This window comes from Lygodium microphyllum, chromosome 17, assembly GCF_053477565.2.
Source record: "Lygodium microphyllum isolate KBCC chromosome 17, Lygodium_microphyllum_v1.1.10, whole genome shotgun sequence".
Lineage (NCBI taxonomy): Eukaryota > Viridiplantae > Streptophyta > Polypodiopsida > Schizaeales > Lygodiaceae > Lygodium > Lygodium microphyllum.
Window position 1 is genome coordinate 78343204 of NC_141151.1, and position 19146 is coordinate 78362349.

At 43.8% G+C, this 19146-nt stretch overlaps 1 protein-coding gene and 1 pseudogene across 2 annotated transcripts in view; both read left to right on the forward strand.

The window, feature by feature from the left end:
* Positions 1–19146, forward strand: part of LOC148022068 (CBL-interacting protein kinase 32-like) — a 68566-nt gene that overhangs the window by 19583 nt on the left and 29837 nt on the right. For both annotated transcript variants that reach the window (XM_087697679.1, XM_087697681.1), the window contains exons 2-5: positions 10384–10446; positions 10547–10618; positions 10741–10848; positions 10955–11035. In XM_087697679.1, the coding sequence (XP_087553805.1) occupies positions 10384–10446; positions 10547–10618; positions 10741–10848; positions 10955–11035 (324 nt within the window). The remainder of the gene's footprint in view (positions 1–10383; positions 10447–10546; positions 10619–10740; positions 10849–10954; positions 11036–19146) is intronic.
* On the forward strand, positions 5008–9927 carry LOC148022069 (uncharacterized; annotated as a pseudogene).

The following is a 19146-nucleotide window of genomic DNA, read 5'->3' on the forward strand; positions in this document are numbered from 1 at the left end:
ATCCTGGCCTCATTGCGTGCTGCAAAAATACGCTCAAGTACATCCCATGCTGATTTTGAGGTCTTTCAAGACTGAATGTGCGGAATAATTGCCCTTTTCATTGACAAGGCAATCAAAGAAAGTGCTTGTGTATCTTTCGAGTCCCATTTCCTCCGATCCTTGGTAGGAGGGAGAGGAGGGGCAGCAGCAGTAGCAGCACCAATACCACCACCAGCAACACCAGTAACTTGTCCTCGAGCGTTACGCTGAGGTGTCTGAGGTGCAAGACCTCTTGGTTGCTGCAAATCACCTGTAACATAGTCCCACAAGTCCTTCGCCGCAAGAAGGTTATGGACCATAAAACTCTAGCCATCAAGTTTGTCCTCCTGAGTGAGGACACCAAGGATGTTGCTCTAATCATTATTTCCTTGACGTGCCATGCTGTCAATGATAGATAAAATCTGCAGCCAAATACTTCAGTGCTGAAGTATAGAGTATACTCCTCATAGTACCAAAATCCCCCATGGGATTAAGAAACATGTACCAAACTGTCACTCAAATGCCAAAGTGTGCACAATGCCACCTAAATCAGCACTCAGCCAGTAAATTACAGCACTATACTGTTGTACCACACCCTTCTCGAAATGTGTGCCCACAAAAGTACAAAATACACAACCTTGCACACAGCCCGAGGAGCTGCTGTTTTGGAAAAACTGCGGCTGTTTTCAGCTCTGCCTACCATTTTCTCAGCTCTACTAGCCATTTTCTCAGTCTGGCCCGCCAATTTTTGCAAACCCTAAAAAGTGCAGAAACCCTAATTTTCAGATTTGGGGTTTTCTCAGAATCCACACGAAGATTGATATCCTCAAGCTCCTCTTCCTTCCTCAGTATTGATCTTCGGGTTGAGAGGGGGTTCCTACCCTTCTTGGTATTCTATAGGTTTTGGCACTTGTCTTTAACATTGGCCTTCCCTCCATGTTGTACCTTTTCCTATTGATTGCATGATTTGATCATATTTGTACTAGGGTGCTTGGACAAGTGAACAATTTCCCCACGAGGGATATTGTCCAAGTGGCACCTACTGCATGAGCATACTATGCATCCCATTGTGTAGAGCACCATTGGATGGATCCTAAGTTGTTTCCATCGACGGATTATACCACCATCCTTCTTCCTATGATACTTCATTATCTTTTTCTCGTCATCGACATCCTGGAGTGGTTAGGTAAGCTTGTACTATTTTGTGATGTGTTGGGTGTATCATCTCTACTATCGTCTTTTGGGCCACTGTCACTTAATGGGCTACCACCCTAAAGTTAACTTTCCATCCCAAAAACAAAAGAAAAAAAGTTTAATGTGGTTCCATCTGCCTTCATAGGGCTTGGTAGGCCACTAGGTAGCCGAGAAGCACTCTTTGTTCGATGCCCTGTTCTCTCTAGGGTGACTACTTGGACTCCCTTGGTAAGATAACCATTGCCTCTGTAGTCTTGGTAGGCCACTGGGTAGCCAACGTGCACCCTTTGTTCGATGCCTTGGCTTGGAGCAAGACGCCTTGGGGTAGACATTGCCGGCCTTCCCTTTTAGGCTTTGTTTTGGGCTTGAGAGAGGGTGTTGAACTAAAACATGCTTTATAGTTGATTAGCATTTTTAAAGAGCCTGAAAACATGCTTAATTAATGAAAAACGCAAATGTGGTATGCTGTTCGAGGGAGTTTCAGTAGTACCCCAAAACCTTAATTTTTTGGGGCATCCTTTAACATCTATAAATAGATAGGTTGCCCACCATTCAGCCTCTTTCTTTTAGTGCAGATTTCAGCCATCAATCTTCATCCACGTGGCAGTCTACCCTTTGCAATGGCTACCACTCCTCCATCAGCCCTTGTAGTGCTTGACTCCTTCCACAGATGTCACCTATTGTTTGGCACCCTCTCTATTGCTGTATTTGGTTCCATCAGCCATCGTCAGCTGATCAGATTGCTTCCTACTGCTTGCGTTTGACCCTCATTAACCAGGCGACAATTGCTAGTGCCCTTCCTCAGCATTAGGTGACCTTTTGGAGCCTGCGTTTGGCTCTCTTGCGTGTAGGCAATAGTTGGTTGTGCCCTTTCTCCTTTGGGCGGCCTCTCTACTATTGCGTTTGTAGCCTCTTGCTCTCGCCCTCATCGTCAAGTATCATCCTCTGCAGTTGGTGATCACAACACTCCAATTTTGGTGGACATCACTCTTCTAACACAACATTGCTTTGTTGTTGGGCATTCTGTACACTCTTACATTCATTTACAACATTCATTCACTTCAGAGTTTCTTCTCTCTATATTTGTCTTTGTCTTTGAGTTTTGAGTTTTCGCACTTTGCATTTTGCGTTTAGGGTTTGAGTTTTGCTTGTTTGTGTTCGAGTCTTGGCCATACGTGCTGTGTTTCCTTAGTGCAAACCCTAGCATATCTTCACACTACTACGCTGCATGGTGACAATGAGAGTTACATTGGTTTGGCATGGAAACTCGTATTCCAGTCTCAAGGCTAGGTCAAAGCACATTGAGATACAGTATCATTTCATTTGGGAGAAGATCTTGGATGAGACCATTGATGTGGTGTGCTGCAAGATGGAGGACAACTTGGCAAATTTATTTATGAAGGCTCTTTCTCAAGCTATTCTTCAACAACACTCTAGATCCTCAAGTCTTATGCCCCGTCCCGAATCTGAGAGGGGGTGTTAAGAGATTTAATCATCCCCTGGACAGACATTGGCAACTTATTGTTGTATAGTTAGTACTCTCAGACACATTTACGCATTTCCTGTTTACAAGTTCGGCAATTCCATGTATGCACTAGGTCATTTTTAGCATTACTGGCCAGTCAAGCAGGCTAGACATTTTTAGAATGCCACGTGGCAGTCAGATTTTCTGCGCAACATTTATTGTGATTATTTTATTGCAGTGATTGTATTTTGCAGCAGCCAACTGATCACATTTTCCCTATGTTTTTGGCCTATTTGTAGGCAGGCCCGCTCCGCTCATTTCTCACTTGGTTTTTCAGGTGGAGAGAGAGATTGGCTCATGGAGATACATTCGACAGCCCATGGACACATCTGCCTTCTTCATCTTAGCATTCATCGACTTCAGATTTGTGTGTTCTATTGTCTCTTTTCTCTCTCCCTCTTCTCTGATGTTCATTTTCTTTTAGTCGATCGCATGCTTGTGCATCCGTTGCACTCTGATGGCTCCTTGTAGCTATTGCCTAATTGTCCATCAAGCTTACATGTTTGGGACTTCGGCTTTCATCTCCTCTTAGTTCCTGGCCTTACCAAACTCTGTACTTGTTGGGATGTAAAGGTCCTTTATTCACCTCCGTGTATTGTACATGTGTATTATTATGTTGTACATGTGAATGCACCCTTATGGGCCGTAAGTATAAATACATTTTATTCTTTGTGTACCAACACATTGTTGGTACACCCAAATCAGCTCGTACTTTCTCTGTCACTCACTCTCACTCTCACTCTCACTCACCTACACACTTCCATTGGTGCAAATCTTCACACTTCTGCTAGCTGCGCAGTCAACAACTGGTATCAGAGCGTTGGTTATAGCGTTTGCGTTTCCCAAGAGTGTCTGGTCATAGGACCGACAACAGTCTACAAACATCACTCAACACGTGAGGTAGAACAAGTCGCGTGCAAATGACCATCACAGGTTGACTCCAAGAAAAACGACCTGTGCAGCACAGGTCGTGCAGAAGACCAGTGAGCAGTTGTGCAGAAGACCAGTGGTGCGAGCGGGCACTCGAGCGGAAGACTAATGGGTGTCATGTGTCGCAGAGCCCGGACTAGTGGGCGATTGTTTCTGGTCACGTGTCGTGCGGGGCTGCTAGAAATAAGAGAGATTGAAAATTTTCTGATTTATCAAGGGGGGGGGGATCAGGGAAACCCCCTCTCCCCCCCCCCCCCCCCCCCCCCCTCCCCCTCCTTCCGGACTAGCAGGCGACCGTTTCTGGTCATGTGTCGCACGGGGCTGCAAGAAATAAGAGAGATTGAAAATTTTCTGATTTATCAAGGGGGGGGGGATTTTCAATCTCTCTTATTTCTTGCTCTTCTGGGTGTTCGCGCATGGAAGCACAGTTTTCAGATTTGTGCAAATTTGAGCCTGGAAATTTGGGGCTTTTCCCAGATTTGATGTTGTTTATGCTTGACAGTGACATTTGTTTTAGAAATTGCAGACATTGTGCATGTTGGCCTTAGTTAAACTGGGGATTTTGCCAACTTTGTTGGAATTTTGCTCATCCGAGTAAAATTTCTTAATATTGGACCTAGAAAAATTGGGGCTTTTCATGTATTGATGAAATTTTGCTTAGCTGGGTTAGATTGACTGACATTTACTCACTGTCGGACTTGGAAATTTGGGATTTTATGCAGATTTTGGTAAATTTCTGCAGTATTTTCCCATGTGGTGTCTGGTTTATGTAAAAGCAACAGAGGTTTATTGCTGTTTGGGAAAGAACAACAGTGTATTTGTTGGTTTAGCTTGTGCTCTTGCAGTTCAATGCATTTACACTTGTGTTTGTGATAAAAATGGTTGCAACTTCTTCTAGTTCTGACATTAAGAGTTTGATGGAAATCAAATGGTTTGATAGTCGGGGTTTTGACCTTTGGAAAGACTGTATGCAGGGCATATTGTTCTTAAAGGATTATGAAGACGCTTTGCAGGAAGATAAACCTGCACAAATGTCTGATGCAGATTGGGTCAAAGTCAACAAAAAGGTTGTGGCTTATATAAAGATGGGTGTCATTGATGACATTTTGACAGACATTAAGGGCTTAGATACTGGTCATGCAATATGGGGGAAATTGAAAACTATCTATGAGATCACCACACCTGCTAATCACGTGCATTTAATGTGCAAGTTGGTGAATATGCGGCTGGATGAGTCCAAGCCTACAACTGAGCACTTGAGTGCATTTACTGGTATTTTAAATCAGCTTAAGGATGCTAATTTGAATTTTGATGATAAGTTGAGGGTGATCTTTCTGATCATGACACTGTCTGATTCCTGGGAGACCTTGGTAGTTTCTCTCAGTAATAACCCCAATCTCTCATATGATGGTGTGAGGGGTTCAATCTTGAATGAAGAAATTGGATGTAAGTCTAGTGGAGAAGGCAACAACTCAGCTTACAATGTTAGAGGCAGGGCTGAAAAGAAAAATGCAAATGCTGGACAGAGAAGTAGAAGTAACAACAAAGAAAAGGAAAAGAGTGATGTTACTTGCTATCAGTGTGGTCGGAAGGGCCACAAGAAGCCTGATTGCAGGTACTATAAGAAGGAACAAGAGAGAAAGAAGAATGTAGGAGACAAAAAGAAAAAAGAGGATAAGACAGATGCATCTGATGTAGCCAAAGGCAAGGAAAAGGCCAATGTGGCCTCCAGTGTAGTCATAGAGGAGCTCTCGGATGCAGAGGCTGATGTACTATGTGCAATAGATTATGATGCCCTTGTATGTCACATGCAGGATATGTGGATTACCAAGACTGATGTGATTGATGCACTTTTGTCAATTGATGGTGGTGTCACTTAGACTTGGATTGTAGACTTTGGTGCCTCTTTCCATGTAACTCCTTGCTGGGAGTGTTTTGCTATGTTCAACGTAGGCAGTTATGGAAAAGTATATCTTGGAAATAACCATGCTTGCAACATTGATGGGATAGGCACTGTACACTTGTCTTTGGATAATGGGCAAGAGCTTGTGTTGAAAGATGTCAGATATATGCCTGGCATCAAGAAGAGTTTACTATCTATTGGATATCTTAACTTGCATGGTTACACTATACTGTTTGGTGGTGGTTTGTGGAAATTGAAAAAGGGTTCCATATTGATTGCAAAAGGAACCAAGAAGGGCTTCTTCATTTCTTCTTCATTTCTTCTTGGGTCACGAGATTTATGAGTCTCAGAGGGGGATCTTCATCTCTCAGTAGAGATACATTCAGGAGCTCTTGGTGACTTTTGAGATGGAGACTTGTCGGACCATTTCTACTCTTATGGATCCGAACTGGAAGGCCACTTCACACTCAGATTCTCCATTGACGGATGCTTCCCACTACCATCAGTTGATTGGATCCTTAATTTGGCTACTCAACACTCGTGTTGATCTTTGTTTGCTGTGGGTCTTTGGGCGGGTTCATGAGTAAACCCAAACAGGTGCATTGGCAGGCTGCCTTGAGGATTCTTCGGTATTTGAGGGGGACCTTTGACTTAGGGATTTCTTATCCAGCATGTATAGATGCTTCAGATCTTGTTCTTACAGGTTGGAGTGACTCGGATTGGACTGGCGATGTGTACCACCGGTGATCTACTACAGGCTACTGCTTTACCTTGGATATAGGTGTTATCTCTTGGAGTAGCAAGAAGCAGCCCATGTTAGCCCTTTCTTCTATTGAGGTGGAGTATCGGGCTGCGTCTTCCACCACATGTGAGGTTGTGTGGCTTCGGAGATTGTTGGAGGAGCTTGGCTGTCCCCAGACTTGTCCTACTTTTCTATGGTGCGACAATGAGAGTTGCATTGCCTTGGTACGGAATCTTGTATTCCATGCTCGGACGAAGCACATTGAGATCCAGTTTCACTTCATTCGGGAGAAGCTTTTGGATGGGATCATTGATGTGGAGTACTGCAAGACAGAGGATAATCTTGCAGATTTGTTTACGAAGGCACTTCCCCAGGCTCCTCTTTGATAACATTCTAGATCCCTCAATCTTCTGCCCTGTCCAGGATCTGAGAGGGGGTGTTAGCGAGTCATTCCCTGGCCACGTCAGCAGTACAGACAACGCAACAGGACATGTCAACAACGCGGGATGCCACATTAGCAGGTTGGGCAGGTGCCACGTGGCACAGTAGTAGTCGGTTACGTTTTTGGGCAGTCAGCTGCATTAATTGTAGTCGACTTGTTTTTGCCTATTTTTTTGTGACAAGTCATGCAAATTCAGCAGTAAGTGGAAGCTAGCTATGCAGGAAGAGATTAAATCTCTGTATGCTAATGATACTTGGGATCTTGTGTTGTTGCCCAACGGAAGAAAGCCTCTTTCAAACAAATGGGTTTACAAAGTAAAGACAATTGATGGGAAACCCAAGTACAAGGCAAGACTTGTTGCCAAAGGGTATGTACGGAAGGAAGGGATTGAGTTCCAAGAGGTCTTCTCACCTGTTATGAAGATGACTACTCTATGTGTGCTTTTTGCTCTCACTACTATATTGGATTTAGAGCTGTACCAAATGGATGTGAAAACAACTTTTTTGCATGGTGATATTGATGAGGAGATCTACATGAAACAGCCGGAGGGCTTCGTAGTTCTTGGAAAAGAGCAGTTGGTGTGTAAACTAAAACACAGCTTGTATGGGCTGAAGCAAGCACCATAGCAGTGGTACAAAAAGTTTGACACTTTTATGCTCTCTCATGGGTTTACATGCAACCATGCAGATCATTGTTTGTACATGAAAAAGGATACAGATGGCAACCCCATCATACTTGTTTTGTATGTGGATGATATGTTGCTTGCTGGGAAAAGAAAGACTAGCTTGGATGCTTTCAAAGATTAACTGAAATCAGCTTTCTCCATGAAAGATTTGGGGAATGTAGAGCATATATTGAGCATGAAGATGAAGATTCGCAAGGATAGAACACAGAAATTGCTGTTCTTATCTCAAGATAATTACATTGAAAATGTACTGGACAGATTTAACATGGCTGAAGCTAAGCCTCTTGGGGTGCCCTTACCTCCATATCTTAAGCTTAGTAAAGCCAACAACCCAAAAGATGACATGGAAGCCAATGCTATGAAGGGAGTCCCTTATGCATTGGCTTGTGGCTCTCTTATGTATGCTATGGTCACTACTCGTCCAGACATTGCTCATGCAGTGGGAGTTGTCAGCAGGTTTATGTCAAATCTTGGCAAACCACATTGGGAGGCTGTCAAGTGTATTCTTAGATATCTAAAGGGTACACAAAGAAAGTGTATTCACTATGGGCAGGGTGCAGGTCTGCAAGGCTATTGTGATACAAACATGGCAGGTGACTTGGACACTTGCATATCCACTAGCAGGTATGTCTTTACAATTGCTGACAGGGCCGTCTCTTGGTGCTCCAGGTTGTAGAACATCGTAGCACTGAGTACTATTGAAGTTGAATACATATAAGCTACTGAAGCTTCTAAGGAAGCTATATGGTTGAGTAGACCTGCAGAGGATCTCGGCATGTCCATGAGTACTCCAGTGTTGGGATGTGATAGCTAGAGTGCTGTGTATTTGGCTAAGAATGCCATGTATCATTCACGCACAAAGCATATAGATGTGCGATATCACTTTATCAGACAGATTCTGGAAGGTGGTCTAATCACATTAACCAAGATCAAAACACAGGACAACCCTACAGGTGTTCTCACTAAAAGTTTAAGCAAGGCTTAGCATGAGCATTGCATACGACTGGTGGGAGTTGGTTAAAGGTTCACTTTGGACCTTTAAGTGGGAGGTTGTTGGGATGTAAAGGTCCTTTATTCACCTCCGTGTATTGTACACGTGTATTATTATGTTGTACATGTGAATGTACCCTTATGGGCCCTAAGTTTTAATACATTTTATTCTTTGTGTACCAACCCCAAATCAGCTCATACTTGGGTTGTCTTCATTGAGCAAGCATTATTTGTTGATGAGGATTCTTCTTTAGGATCAATTAGGGGGGCTATACAGGCCTCATTCCCCTTCCATTGTGAGGGCCCTTTGAGATAGCTTTGCATTGCTGCACTTGTTTCCGATTGTGCTATCATCTCCTTTGGTGGTTCCCTTGTATCCCAATCCCTTTAGATTTGGAGGAGCTTCTTCAAGGATTACAATGTACTTCAGTTCTTTTCTTCATGTTGGCGGTCTCTTTTCTTTAGCATCAATCCACCATCCTCTCTTGCTTGCACACCCCTTCTATGGCCCTTGGTCCTTGTTATTTTTTGGTATGTTACGACACCTTTGATAGCTCCTCGCTATCATCTCTCAATGGGGTTAGAGGTGTGGCTCACCCATTCTCAATTGGAGTTTTTTGGAGTGATCCATTTGAGGCCTCTCCATTCTCCTTGGCCTATGGTGGCCTCCCGTTGGATTAGGCATCTAAAGAGGGGGTCTTACTCTCCTTGGTTAGCATTCTTCATTGATAGACTTCATCGATAGTGGCTCTCCTCTTGCCACCCTTGGATTCATTCCATCTCCTTTGGCCTTTTGCCACATCCAAGATCTGAGAGGGGATGTTAGCAATCATGTGTGTCATGTACAATCTTCTCCTACCTGTGAGCCTTGGATTGAATCAAACAAGGACATTTAGAGCTTTGATATTGTGATTTTTTGTCATTTGGTTGGTTAGGTGGGCTGACATGCACGCACACATTTTGGGCCTAGTTGGTTTCTATGCTACTTGTGGCCTCAGTTTGCCTATTTATAAGCTGCTTGCCCCCCTCACTTATTGATCCATCATTCAACCAACCCTTCCCATTCTTCTCTCATCCCTTGCTTCCATGTGGTGCCCATATTCACTCAGTGCTGCATGTTGGGGCTGATCATTGCAGCCTTGTGTCATTCAGTTAGTTTGTTCCTTCTCTCTCTTGCATTTCTTTTAATCTCCTTCTCTATTCACTCTGTGTTTGCTTTCCTTTACACTGCGCACTCTCACAGAAGGGGGTGTCCTTGATCCCATTGTAGTACATAATGTTGCTACATCTTCCAATGGGTCTTGCTTTTCTTTCCATCACACCACATGCAAATGGAAAGCTCTTACTTCTTTTCTCCTGTTTTAGTGCAGTGTTTACAAATTCATCTTTGCTTGATGGAGCCTTTACCACTTCAATCCATTTTGATTTCTATTCCACTCCTTGTGCTTTCTTTGCTATTGCTGCCCATGTGTTAGGTGCCTCTGACATACAGCTTTAGCCTGGTCTGCATGGACAGTGAATCAAAAGTCCTTGCTTGCTTAGCCTCTATACCAGCAACCTGGCAAGGCGTACATGCAAATAAGCAATCTGTCATGATGGTTCCTTATCAATAAGGCTACTAAGTAGCATTGTGGCATCAGCAAACTGGAACTATGTTATTTGAGAATGCATTGCTATTTAGGAAGAGGGATTGCATTCTAGCATCTCCACTGACCATCAGAGGCAAGTGCTGATTTGTTTTTGGTAACAACCTGCACAAAGTTTGTACTTTATACCTTTTCCTCACATTTATATTTCATGTGTCTTTTAAGGTGGGTTCTTTGGTAACAGCTTGGTTGAAGTTTCTACTTTATGATATACTTGTTTTTATTCTGTATCTATGTATATTTGAATGTGTGTATGCTTATTTAAAGGTCCTTAATCCTCTAGTGGTTGTCGTTTTCCACCTTTTCAGATAAAGCGAGAAGTATCAACAATGAAACTTGTGAAACATCCGTTTATTGTACAGCTATATGAGGTGATCCTCTTTCTCTTTGATGCACATGATGTTCATATTTTTTGAAAACTAAAAGCAATTTCTATGCTTGTGTTGGGATATCACAATGATGCATCTACAGATTATGGCAAGCAAGTCAAAAGTTTATTTTGTACTTGAGTATGTAACAGGAGGCGAATTGTTCAATAGAATTGTAAGTTTGTCACATGTTTTTATTTTTGAATTTGTAGGAAGATTATCATTCAATCAAGGTTTCAAGTTGGCTGTTGTCTTGTCTGGCTCCTCACATGTTCATTTTTCCTCCTTGCACAATAGGCCTCAAAAGGGAAGCTAAAGGAAGATGAAGCACGGAAATATTTTCAACAACTTCTAAATGCTGTTGATTATTGCCATAGTAGGGGTGTATATCATAGGGATCTAAAGGTGGGAGTCTGTCATTTGGATCAATGGAATGTATTCAGAGGATTGCTCGGTTGTTGCTTTTTCCAGTCCTTATTTTGTGCTTTTATTTACTTTTGATTGGTGACAGCCAGAGAATCTACTTCTTGATGGTCACGGTAATTTGAAAGTATCTGATTTTGGGCTCAGTGCGCTTCCTCAACAATTAAGGGTAGGCTGCTTGCTGCTTGTCGTTTAGATTTCTAGTGTGATATTTATTTGTTTGCTCTTTCCGCTTTGTAGAAAGTATACATATTGCTAAATTGCATTTTATGTTGTATAGAAGCAGAGTTTTTGGATATGCGAAAATTTAAAAGATTGAAAAGACTGGGTGAAGTTTATTTTAGAAGATATTGCCTGAAGTATACCTTACTGGAGGTCAGATGGAGAGAACATAGTAGCCACAATTTAAGCAAGTTTATGAGAGGCCTAAACATGCTTTAATACTAGGCTATATGCTCTACCTGGTTGGCCTATTTTTCAGAGGCACAACTATGGAGAATGATGCAAGCTTTTCCTTGATAGTGTTGTTGTGTTGAGAGTCATTCCCTGCAGCAGTGCCATGTGGCAGCAGTCGGACTGTCCGGAAGTCTGACTGCAGTCGGATGCATTTAATGCAGCCAACCTGATTATTTCAGGTATTTTTCAGGCATTATTTTCAGCCTTTATAAGGCTGAGTTTCCAGTGGTCTTGGATATTGTATCTCACAGATTTCAACCTGCTGGTGACGGAGATTGCTCTCGGGCTGACAGAGATCGAGATCCTCGAGGTTGAGACATATGCAGATATTTTCTCTGCACCCGTGTATAATTCTACATCCTTATACAACATTCTTCACTATAGATTTTCTGCGTTTCACTGTCGCTTTCTCTCTCTCTCTTCTCTCTCTGTTCACTCTTTGTCATGGTTATTCGCTTCCGCATTGCTTCACTCTGACATGGTATCAGAGCATTGAAGGACTGACCTAGGGTGAATCTATCTGAAGAGGAGTTTTCAGCGCGACACAAGGCTGCGTTTTCAGTGTTCAAGTGCGAGCAGGTGGGCTGCGCATCAGAACAAGGCTTAAGCGAGCGTGGGCGTGTGAGAAAAGAGAAGATTTGCTGAAGTTGCTGCTGCTAGAGAAGGAAGAAGGCTGCATTTTTGGCCTTCAAGTGCAGATTTTACCTTTTCATCGCCTCCAGCGGGTGAAGAAGGAATAGGACGAGTGAACCTCAACCCTAGTAGGCTGCATTTTCATAGTCAGAGGGGGACTGCTTTTTGTGTTTTGTGCAGGCATTGTAGGTAAAGATGTCTTTTGAGGCCGAGAGAGTTCAGGCAATCATGGACCGCCGGAAGGTGCCCGTCCTACCAGCTCTTCCTTCAGATCAAAAGCTCGATGGTGAGAACTACCGCATGTGGTGGGTCATGATGCTTGCCATATTGGAGTCCTATGATTTGGTGGAGCTTGTTATGGAATCAATCAACTGTTCTTCGCGAGACGAGTCCAGACTCTCTTTTAGTGAGAAAGCGGAGTTGGTGAAGGCTCAGGCACATCGGGATAAACTCAATGCATGCATTCGCTCGTTTTTATTTCTCTCATGTACTATTGCTGCTATCTCTCATATAGAGCATTTGACAGTGGCTAGGGAGATATGGCTAGAGTTGGATCAGATGTATAATCGGATGACCGTCATGAAGCGTGTGTCTTTGAAAGTGCAAATGAAGACTATAAGTGTCAACAAGTCATCATCCATGTAGGAGCATATCAACAAGCTAAGGCAGCTTTAGATGCAAGTTCAAAACGCAGGGAAGGTGTTCACTTCCGAAGACATGGCAATAACTCTCCTTTCACAGTTACCGCCTTGCTTCAGTGGTTTTTATTCTGCCTTGATTGCTTTAGGGCGGTGTGAGACTATTCGGTGGGAAGAGTTGGTTCCTATGGTCTTGGACCAAGAGGAGCAATTGAAGGGAACCAATGCTTCGAAATCTAAAGCTTTGGTTGGTCAATTCTCTCAGAAGAAGGGGAAGGACCCAAAGAAGAAGAAGGAAGACAAATCTAAGAAGGCCAAAGACAAGGAGTCTACTTGTCACATTTGTGGCAAAATAGGTCACTGGAAGAAGGATTGCCCCGACAAGGAGAAGAAGGAGAAGGAGAAGAACGAGAAATCTTTAAAGGATTCCAGAGCGGTGGTTGCTTCCTTATCAACTGCTTTTCTTCATTTGGAGGTGGTTGAGGATTCGACTATGCCGACTTCTGATGCTATGTTGACTGACCCATTCACTCGGGAGTGGATTGTTGATAGTGGTGCCTCTAGGCACATGACTCCTTCTTCAGCAGGTGTTACTCATTTGCGGCCTTCTCATGGACAGATTCCTATTTAGGTTAGGGGCAATATGCATCTTATTCCACATGGGCGTGGTGGTGCCCATGCATCTGAGGTACTTTATGTGTCGGCTTTGGGGTATTATCTTCTCTCGGTGCACAAGATTTGTGCCTTCCGCCTTTTGGTCGATTTGATGTGGATTCTTTTCGGATTCTTGATTGAGGATCAAGAGCGGTTCTTTCTTCAAGTTATGAGGAGAATGGAGTCTATAAGTTGTAGTATTCTTCTGCCTTGACTTCTCTTCTTATTACCTCTCAAACACAGTCCGAGCGGCATGCTCGGTTTGGTCACCTCAATTATGAATACCTTCGAAAGGCGTCTAAGGACCGGTTTTCCCAATATTGTGGTGAGTCAACAGCCTTGTGTATCTTACATCCGTGGGAAGCAGACTCGTGATGTTGTTTCCAGCAAGGCTTTGAGGCAGTCTTCCGTACCCTTGGAGCTTGTTTCCACCGATCTTTGTGGCCTGATGAGGATGGAATCCCTTCAAGGGAGTTTGTATTTCATGCTCATTGTAGATGATTACAGCAGGATGGCACGGGCCTATTTGTAGCTGAAGTCAGAAGCTTTCTCCAACTTCAAGGATTGGTTGCTCTTTGAGGAGAACCAATCAGGATGGAAGTTGAAGACCTTACGATCGGATAAGGGAGGAGAATTTGTTTCTAATGAGTTTGCTCGGTTTTGTGCAACGGTTTTGTACAGATCATGGTATACACCAGGAGTTTGCCAATACAAACACTCCTCAAGAGAATGGCATTTTGGAGTGGAAGAATCGCAGTGTGATCGAGATGGCCCATACTATGATGAAGCATCGTCAGACACCTCAATGTCTATGGGTTGAGGTTGTTGCTACTTCAGTTCACATCCTTAATCGTTCTCCTACTTCTGCTACCAACAACCTTTTGAGGTATACTTTGGATCCAAGCTTGATGTTTCTTATTTCAGGGTTTTTGGGTGTGATGCTTATGTTCACAACCCGAAGACACAACGTGACAAATTTGAAGCAACTTCTAGAAGACAGGTGTTTGTGGGCTATAGCTCGCAATCTCAAGGCTACCGATTATATGATCGTGTTAAGCTGGATGTCTACACGAGCCGTGATGTTCGGTTCGTGGAGGTTCCAGCCCCAGCGGGGGGTGAGAATCACCCTGTACTTGGAGATCCCGGTGAGAGCTAGGCCCCAGCGACTGTCCCTCTCGAGCTTGTGTCTCTTGAGGATTCTTGTTCGGATGAGGAGCCTACTACCTAGCCCTCCGATTCATCGATTGGTTCCCCATTGCCGGTGGACCTTTCAAAAACTTCATGAGATGGAGAGCGCCGAGGCGAGATTTGGCCTCCTCGTTAGACCCGTGACATGCTCCAAGATTCAGGGATCGAGGGGATCCCTGAGGAGTGGAAACCAGAGGATGGACCGCGGAGGTCACAGAGGCACTAGACACATTTTACAGAGCTTGTTTTCTCTAACTACTGTTTGATGTCTCGTGTTATGCTGGATAGAGAGCCTACATCAGTGAAGGAGGCTTTATATTCTGATCATTGGCGGAAGGCGATGGAAGCCGAGTTGGAGGCTATTGAGTGGAATGGCACTTGGTCTCTTGTGCCTCGTCCCTCTCATAAGAAGGTGATTGGTGTCAAATGGATCTTCAAGACCAAGTACCATAGTGATGGCTCTTTGGACAAGCACAAGGCTCGCCTTGTTGCTAAAGGTTTTGCACAACACCCAGGTTTTGATTTCCATGATACTTTTGCCCCCACTGCTCGCATGGCGACCATTCATGCTATTCTTGCCTTGGCTGGTCATAGTAGATGGCATGTCTTTCAGTTGGATGTGAAGTTAGCCTTCTTGAATGGTGATTTGAAGGGGGAGATCTATGTAGAGCAGCCTCCTGGCTTTGGTTCCTTAGATGGGAAGGTTTACAGGTTGAAGAAGGCTTGTATGGCTTGAAGTAGGCTCTGTGTGCTTAGAACGAGAAGATTGATTTGTTTTTCATGGCCAAGTTGGGATATCGATGCTCTAGGGCCGATCCGAAGCTTTATGTGCACACTTCCGAGGGTGGTCGTGTGTTGTTTGTTTTGTATGTTGATGACTTGATTGTTAAAGGTGATCATGCCCAGAAGGTCGAAGAGACGAAGGTAGCCCTACATTAGAAGTTCGAGATGACAGATTTAGGACTTCTTCATTTCTGTTTGGGCCACGAGATTTATCAGTCTCAGAGGCGGATTTTCATCTCTCAACAGAGATATGTCCAGGAGCTCTTGGTGACTTTTGAGATGGAGGATTGTTGGTCCATTTCTACTCCTATAGATCTGAACTGGAAGGCCACTTCACACGTAGATTCTCCTTTGGCGAATGCTATCCACTACCGTTAGCTAATTGGATCATTGATTTGGCTTCTCAACACACTGGTTGATCTATGTTTTGCGGTAGGTCTCTTGGCTGGGTTCATGAGTACACCTCAGTAGGTGCATTGGCAGGTTGCTCAGAGGATACTTGGGTTTCTAAGGGGGACCTCCAACCTCAGGATTTCCTATTTGGCAAGTACAAGTGCTTTTGATCTTGTTTTTGCAGGTTGGAGTGATTCAGATTGGGTTGGCGATGTGGGTCAAAGGTGGTCTACTACAGGTTATTGTTTTACCTTGGGTGCTGGTGTTATCTCTTGGAGTAGCAAGAAGCAGCCCACGATAGCCCTATCTTCGACTGAGGCAGAGCATCGGGCTGTGTCTTCTACCACACGTGAGACTGTGTTGCTTCGGTGGTTGTTGGAGGAGCTTGGCTGCGCCTAGACTCATCCTACTATTTTGAGGTGCGACAATGAGAGTTTCATTGCCTTGGCACGGAATCCCGTATTCCATGCCTAGATGAAGCACATAGAGATCCAATATCACTTCATCATGGAGAAGCTTCTGGATGTGACCATCAATGTGGAATACTGTAAAATTGAAGACAATCTTGCGGATTTGTTACGAAGGCACTTCCCCAGGCTTTACTTCACCGACATTCTTGATCCCTCCGTTTGTTGCCTTGTCCAGGATCTAAGAGGGTTGAGAGTCATTCCTTGTGCCACGTCAGTAGTGCCACATGGCAGACTGCCACGTGGCAGCAGTCGGACTGTCCAGCCGATTGCAGTCAGCTGCATTTAATGCAGCCGACCTGATTATTTCAGGTATTTTTCAGGCATTATTTTCAGCCTTTATAAGGTTGGGTTTCCTGCAGTCTTGGACATTGTATTTGACAGATTTCAGCCTGCTGGTGACAGAGATTGCTCTCGAGACTGACGGAGATCGAGATCCTCGAGGTGGAGACATACACATATATTTTCTCTGCACCCGTGTATAATTCTGGATCCTTATACAACATTTTTCACTGCAGATTTTCTGCGTTTCACTGTCTCTTTCTCTGTCTCTCTCTTCTCTCTTTGTTCACTCTTTGTCACGGTCATTCGCTTTCGCATTGCTTCACTTTGACATGTTGACCTCCACATTATTTATCCTTCTGAATCCTCTTCTTGTTTAGTATAAATTTATGCATCATCTTTGCGTTTCCTTGTATTTGAAGTGTTATTAGTGTGGAGATACACTAGGGTTTGCGAAAAAAAAGAGAGAGTGTACAAGTATGATTGAAACATAGAGAAATCAAACACAAAAATGTGCCACTTGGATAGTGTCCCTCATAGGGAAAATTGTTCACTTGCCCAAGTGCCTTTTGACAAAGATGAGAATGATCATGCAATGCAAAGGGTAGGTACAACAGGGAAGGGAGGCCAATGTCAAAGATGAGAAGATGTGCTAAAACCTGAGGATACCAAATTAAGGGTAGAAATCCCCTCAACCATGGATGTTAATGCCGATGGGGGAGAAGGATCTGATGTTGGACTTCATGCATTGCCGAGAACCAAGAGCAAATGATGTAGTTTGAGGATGAAGGTACATTTGACATCCCTTTACTGGAAGAGCCAAAGGAGAATCAATCATTTGGTACATGGAACATACCCATGTTAAGAAGACTGCTAGGGTTTGCACTGAGTACACACAGAGTGTACGACCACGACAGAAACACAAAGACACAGATACAGACACAGAGGGCAAAACTCAAACCCTAAACGTAAAACCCAAAACTCAAATCCTAAACGCAAAACTCAAAACTCAAAACTCAAACACAAAAACTCAAACACAAACAGAAGAAGGGAGAGAGAGAACACAACTCTGAAGTGAATGAATGCTGTAAATGAATGTAACAGTGTACAGTGTGCTCAAGGGCAGAGCAATGTTGGAGTGTGACATCCACCGAAGATGGATTCCAAGTCTGTGACCACCAGTCGGAGTGTAGGAGTGCTGAATAGTGAATGGCAGCAGGTTGGTCACCAAAACGCAGCAGTGTACCACCGATCGGGGGCTGGAAACTGTGCACAGTCTACTGTAAACAGCAGGTTGAAATAGTGTTTGAGAGTGTCAGGGCCTGCAATGCTGAAAACGCAGGCTGGCTGACCCTAGAGATGATGGATAGCAGGTTAAATAGCAGTCTGGGACAGTTTGGAGCAGTCGCCAGCAGTTGAGAGCTGTCGCTTACAGCAATGGACAGGTTGAAGATGATGTGGCTGCAGCCGATGATGGCTGGACAATAGATGGAGACGGGCTACAGGCTGGAAACTGGGCGCCAATAGCAGCAGAGGGTGTGTGGGCTGGTGTAACTTGCAAAAGAAGGATCATTGCTGAATGGGGGCAGCGTGTCTATTTATAGATGTGGAAGGGCGCCCCAAAAATTAGGGTTTTCACTAAACTTTCTCGAACCGCTCCCCGTTTAGGATTTCCACTGAACTCTCTCGAACCGCTCTCCGTTTTAGGGTTTTACTCTAAAAGAGCATTTTTAGTGTGTTTTGGGGCTGTTTAAGAGGCTAATCAGCAAGTAATGCATATTTTAGCTCAACAACCCATACTCAATCTCGAGAGAGGGCTCTCATGTTGACCAAGCGGCATAGGCAAGCCCTAATACTCTACCTTGGGAGATAGCTCCAATGCTAGCCGAGAAGTGCCAAGATAGCAGTCCACCTAACATGAAAATAAATAGAGTAGTAGTGGAGGAAATGATGTTAAATGATAAAACACCTCAATTGAAAGAGTAGAAAGGATGGATGTTGTGATAAGGGAAAATAATGTCCAAGACCCAATCATGGGAGAGAAGATATTATCTGTGTCTCCATTCTAATAGAGGTACTACTCATTGAGGCAAGAATTGAAAAACCAAACCTTTAGCCTAGTTTTATGACCGGTAAATGCTTGCAATGTTAGCCCTGAATTGTAATGCGAAATCCAACATGTAAGTATCAGTAAAGAAACCTGTGTGCTAGGAGTTGGAACTTGCAAGTTGATGTTGAGGCTATCTCCTCTCTTGTAGAGCGTTTGTGCTCTTGTATCTATTGTCTTATACTAGCAGTTCGTTTCCACTCTTCTTGAGATAATATTTCATTTTTAACCCTGATGAGATCTATTTGAACTAATTGTGCTCTAAATATCACCTTTATCTTCAACCTCTTTAGTTGCTCTTGGATGAGCATTCTCCTCTCCTAATGAATTTGTGCATGTTGAGATACCAAAGTCATTAAGTTTACTCTATTACATTAATTCCTATTTTGGTCTCCATTATAGCCCGGCAAAGGCTTTATTTGTATTAGTTAGTAGTGTTTGGGCACCATCTGAGAGAGTTGAGGCACCACCCTAGATAGTTCAGTGACTCGTGCCTATAAATAGGGCATGGGCATTCATCTAGCATCACTCCATACTTAGTCTCTCATTCCGTCTTCATCATTCCCCCCATCACATCTTCAACCTCAGCCCTCTACCACTATTATCCACACCCCTACCTTGGTGGATATCTTAGTTGGTGGTGCTGTCTAGCTGATTGTGACGCCATACTAGCAAGACA